At 36.1% G+C, this 6000-nt stretch overlaps 1 protein-coding gene across 1 annotated transcript in view; it reads right to left on the reverse strand.

The window, feature by feature from the left end:
* The window catches only part of TTC29 (tetratricopeptide repeat domain 29), an 85348-nt gene extending 80456 nt beyond the window's left edge, over positions 1–4892 (reverse strand). The window contains exons 1-2 of the mRNA XM_075709439.1: positions 4801–4892; positions 917–1000 (exon numbers count right to left, since the gene is read on the reverse strand). Of these exons, the coding sequence (XP_075565554.1) occupies positions 917–1000; positions 4801–4892 (176 nt within the window). The remainder of the gene's footprint in view (positions 1–916; positions 1001–4800) is intronic.
* Between the last annotated feature and the right edge of the window lie 1108 nt (positions 4893–6000).

The raw sequence follows: 6000 nt of genomic DNA on the forward strand, positions 1-6000 counted from the left end.
ACTGCTAAAGTATTACCCCTCAACTCAAATTTGGTAATTTTCTAGATTTTCATTTGAAAGTTTTTAGGGAAGGCTTGCAGGTACATTCTTAGGCTAGCAAGGAGAAAAGAAGCATGTTTTGCAAGAAACTAGCTGGTCGAATTCCTGTCTGACTGATAGAATGTTTTTATGCTGTAAGGGTGGTCTTGCAATATTAATTGTTAAGGTGCCTAGAGCCCTTGTATATGCATCTTTTTATTATTTAAATATTGAAATAAATAAATCATCTCACTTAAGCAACCAGCAATTCAGATTTGTTAGAATTCTTTCATTAATTTTGATGGTGCTGAACCCCAGATCTGTTAAAAGACTCCAGCAGAATAAGTCAGTTGTAGTCTCTCGTAACTTCTAAATGTAAATACCTCAGCTATAAGAAATCAAAAGTTATCTAGATTTCTTTCATTCATTGGGTTTCTAAATAACTAATGGTGTATTAAATGCCTCACTGCAGAAGTCAGCACTTGGGCTTGGCTAAATAATAATTCAAAATTTCAAGAATGTGTATGTTGGTATACTAAGCTTCTATCCCAGAGGAGATATTTCACAGAGGCTCAGGAAGAAAAAAAAAAAAAAAAAAAAAAAGCAGCACAATTTCAAATATAATTACTGACACAATCTTAACAATAATGTTACGAAAGTGATAGAATACTTTGGTAAATATACAAATTAGTAAAACCAAGGAGTTAAATGCTTTGATATATTTAAGATCAGGAGAAAGGAACCATCATTATTTAATATCAACTTCAATTTTTAAATGCCAAGTTCCACTAAAAAGGGTAGGGCCTGGGGAACTTTAAATTTAAATGATTATGATGACTAGAAACAAAGGAAACAATAAACTTATGGGTGTTAAAATGCCTCAAAAAAGCCAACTTACGCAGCAGCTTCTTGTTTTGACAACCCTTTGATATTCTTCGCCAAATAATCATCTATGCCATCTTTGTCTTTGATCAAATGAATCCTAAATTTAAATGAAAAAAAATTAAAAGAAACACTGTGAGGTGCTAGCATAGACTTCTGCAGCATGTATAATATATTAGCATTGCCAAGTAGAGCTAAATACTGAAATATTGACAAAGTAATATATCAGACATTCTATAAACACATACAAATATCCTTTTAATTTTTTGGTCTGTAGCTATTTCAAATCTTTATTTCTGAAAGAAAACAGAGTTGGCAGTAGCTTTCAAGGACCTGGTTATCTGATATTTCTGTCTAAACTAGAAGAAATTGTGTATTAGCTAAATCAATAATAATCGATTAAGCTATCCATATTTAAACTGTTTTCTAAACCAGAATCATTACATTTTTGCATTATCAGTATGGACCAAAGTGGTCCAATCCATTTGGTATTTAACTTCTGCAAAATTAAAAAAAAAGAAAATCAACCAAAAAATCCCAAACCCAACTCAAGATGTTTTCCTTAGTGCAATGCAGACTTTTAATACTGCTCTCAGCTTTCCACAGTTTGAGCAGGATATTGCAAAAGCTGGACCACTAAGGGGGTAATCAAAGGGCATTAAAATAAACAGCAAATTTCAGGATGCATGGATCTAATTTTAAAATTTGAACTGCATACCATTTCACCTTTCACTTGAGCCATCATCTTTTTGCATCTCCACTCTGATACACAAGAGATGCCTTGAATTTTAAAGGATAATATGCACTTACTGACCATAAAGTGTATTTAAATAGATTCTGATATCCCAACTGTAGTGGATATTATCTTTATAAAAGTAATGTGAATTTATTTTTATTCTTCTGTAAAAGAGCATAAAGATTGTCTGGTTAATCACTCAAAGATAAAAGAAATTAAACATTAGTGTTCCACATAAATCTATTACTTTCCTCTTTCTCTGTCTGTATTACACTGCTGTCTTTCATTACAAGGATGAGAGTAAGTTCTTTTCATAATGTTAGCTAATATAAGCGTCATGCTCCTTATTGCTCTGAGAATACCAAAGACACTTCATGAAGTTCATTAAATGAAAGCAAAATAGCTAAGCAATGTAGAAATATTTTGACATGTCTGTTTTTAAAACAATGTAATAGTGGAAACTTCCGGCACAAATAGGGCATTTAAATTTGTTCCAGAATTTATTACTATTGAGCTGCACCAACAGAGACTTATGCTTTCAAGATGCACATAACACGATCCGTATGAGTTGCTGCTGACCATGCAAAATGTACACCTTATAGATACTGCCATAAAAATTCAGTTATAATCAATATCAAAATTTTCACACCAAAATAGTCACAATTTAAGAAGATACATAATGTCATTAAGATAATGACAATAAGGTAATTATTGTATGTTTTAAACTGATGTAAAACATATTTCAAGATACAATAGATTTATATTGTGTGTGTGTGTATATATATATATAAAATAGTAATAGAAAAATTGAAAAATAGTAATTAAATATGAAGTATTCCGTAGACAACACAAAACTCCCTGGCTGACCTTTGTACTTTAAGACTGCAAAAATGAGCTTTCTGCACAACAGTAGCACACAGAGAACACACCAGCTATGGCGGGGCAGAGCGGGGGGAGTCCAAACCCCTAAACTGAAAGAGCCAACTACAAGCAGCAAATTCCTAGGCATCACTATCAGCTTGCTGCAATTTAACCTACACTGCAGTTAAAAATAATCTCAAACTGGAACAAAGGAAATCCTGGTGCCTTCTCATTATCTTCTCAAAGGTATTTTAATAAAAAACAATCAGGGGAAAAGCCCCTAGAATCATATACAATTTAAAATATCACCTGCTTTATAATCAAGGCTTAAAGTTCTGATTGCTAATGCCCTCTAACTTAAAGACAACTACGGCCAAGGGGAAAAAAACAAAAGCAATGACTTGCAAACCAATTACTCTTTATGTAAGTTCTGCAATACCCTGTATTGGACTGATGCAACTACAAACATGGTCATCCATTCTTTATAGAATTTGTTACTAAAAATGATAAATACTTATCTCATCCTGGCTGTTATTATCAATGATGTTAATGATGTTAAATAACAAAGAAAAGGCAGATGATACATAGGAAAAAATACACAGTAGAAAATTCCATCAACTCAAATAATAATTATTTAAAATGGCTTGTTATATGCAATGAGAATTAAAAACAATAAAAATAATTAATGTGAAGAACTGAGACCATGACTTGGAATGGACATTGTTTCTTGGTGGGGAAAAATGAGGTGAGGATGGCACTGGCTAAGAGGCATTGTTTCTTTTCTTCCAGAAGTTGTCACTTGCTTTTTCCAAACTGTTTTAGCCTTATTTCTCCACTATTTCCATGATGACTCACTATATTTCATAAATAGTTTATAAAAAAGTCTACTTACCTGTAAATTGGCTCGTATTTAATTTTAAATCACTCACTCATTAAAGACAAATATATTTTAATCCAATGGACACCTATCCCACATTTTACACCATGTCTTCCTATAACTATTTCTGTTACCAGTCTACACAGCAAAAAAATAGCTACTGTTTTTTTTTGTAGAAATAAACTTCATGATAAATACACCTGTTTTTTTAATTGAATTTGCATAAAGGACCAAACTGATTCTCAACACAACTTTTTATCCCCACTGCCTATTCTGTTAACTCAGACTCCAGTTTGGCAAAATTTCCTATCAAAGAACATGGCAGAGCTTGTCTTGGTCTAATCACTAGACATCTACAGCCTGGTCTAGACCATTACAGAATCACACATTTCTTTTCTGCAAATAGGCACAACTTCTATAGGACTGCTGCAGAGTGATCTTCTTGAACATGAAACTCCCCAAGTACAGGGAAGAAACAAGCCTCCTACCTCTGAGGTCAGTTCTCCATCAAAGTAGTTACCGGAAAAAGCGATGGCTACAGAACATGGCTCCAGCCATAACAGATTTAAAAAGAAAAAAATTGTAAGACATCACTGCACATCCTTATTCTATCAGTATGTGAGAGGACACCTATCAGTACAAGCCCCTCAGAAAGACTGCGCCCAAGGATACCATTTTCTAGATCCTTACTGCTTTTAGACATGGACATGCAGCTGCTGAACTCTAAAAAAAGGTTAAGGGGAATGCTAGGATGGGGGGGAGGGAGTAAGGAAAAAAAAAAAAAAGAAGAGGAGGAAAAAGAAAATAACCACAATTCTTTCTGAAAAAGAGGCAATTCCAGGAAAAAGAGCATAGTGGAGCAGAGTAGTAACTGAGAGACCAGTACTCACTGAGGGAGACAAAAATGTATCGATACAAATAACTAAGAGGAGAAATGAGTTCAACAGAACAGAAAGCCATATAGGCATGTGCAAGAAGCAGATGGCTGGAAAGTATTATGGCACTGTTGTTAACTGTCTCAGTTATTAAGTACAGGATAATGTTTTTCAAGCCAGTTTTATTCATTATATTTTGAGACATGCAAAACTGTTTCGTGTCTGAATGGAAAAAAAAAAATCTTGTTTTTATATCTAGGTAAGTACATTTTCAATGACCTACATTTGTATCAATGCTAAATGGAAATAACTTCCTATGGCTCTTGAAGGGGTTTTGAAAAATTAGGATGAAATATCTACAGAACACACTTCCTATTTCGTTTTTTTTCCCTTTTAATTATGAAACCTTCCTAAGAGAGAATTTACTTGTCTCTGATTTTTCCAGTTTTAAATATTGCAAAAAAGCAAATGTAATTTGTCACCTTGGCATAGTTGATTGAAGCTATTCATGATGATGTAAAATGGTACTCTGAAAGAAAAGAGGTACATACCTTGCAAAGTCTAACGAGGGGCAAATAGCCTGCTCTATGAATCTGGGATGCCCCCCTGGGCTTCGTAGGACCGCTTGAGGCAACACATTCATTTTAACTAAAACAAACAAACAAAACCAATGTTACTTGAAATGTTGTCTTCACAGTGATGCAGTTTCTTATCCTTGTGCTGCTTCCCAGTCAACTTTTATATCCAGTGCATTATGTGTAAAACTGGACTGCATAGGAATGGACATGATCTTACTTTCAACAGTTTCCTCTCTTTCATTGGGGTGCTTTTGATTTGCACAGGGACAACTGATTCAAAACCTTACTTGCATGTGATTCCCTGTGCCTCCTCAAGCTATCTAGGTCCAAGTATTAATACCTACACCAATGCATGCGGCATGGGCAACAGACGGGGAGCTAGAAGCCATTATGCAGCAGGAAAACTATGACATAGTTGCCATCACGGAAACATGAGGGGATGACTCGCACAACTGGAGTGCTGTCACCCACAGCTGGTGCGTGAGCCAACTAGGGAAGGCGTCCTGCTGGACCTGTTGTTTGTGAACAGAGAAGGACTTGTGGGTGATGTGACAGTTGGAGGCCATCTTGGGCACAGTGATCAGGAAACAATAGAGTTTTTGATTCTTGGAGAAGTAAGGAGGGGGGTCAGCAGAACTGCTACCTTGGACTTCCAGAGGGCAGACTTCGGCCTGTTTAGGAGCCTGGTTGACAGGGTCCCTCAGGAAACAGGCCTGAAGGGCAAAGGAGTCCAGGAAGTCTGGACATTCTTCAAGAAGGAAATCTGAAAGGTGCAGGAGCAGGCTGTCACCATGTGCTGAAAGACAAGCCGGCAGGGGAGAAGACCGGCCTGGCTGAACAGAGAGCTTTGGCTGGAACTCAGGAAAAAAAGGAGAGTTTATGACCTTTGGAAGAAGGGGCGGGCAACTCAGGAGGACTACAAGGATGTCATGACGTTATGCAGGGAGAAAATTAGAAGGGCCAAAGCCCAACTAGAACTTAATCTGGCTACTGCTGTAAAAGACAACAAAAAATGTTTCTAGAAATACATGAACAACAAGAGGAGGGCTAAGGAGAATCTCCATCTTTACTGGATGTGGGGGGAAACATAGTGACAAAAGATGAGGAAAAGGCTGATGTACTTAATGCCTTCTTTGCCTCAGCCTTTAATGGTAAGACCAATTGTTCTCAGGG

The sequence above is a fragment of the Pelecanus crispus genome, chromosome 4 (assembly GCF_030463565.1).
Source record: "Pelecanus crispus isolate bPelCri1 chromosome 4, bPelCri1.pri, whole genome shotgun sequence".
NCBI classification, from domain to species: domain Eukaryota; kingdom Metazoa; phylum Chordata; class Aves; order Pelecaniformes; family Pelecanidae; genus Pelecanus; species Pelecanus crispus.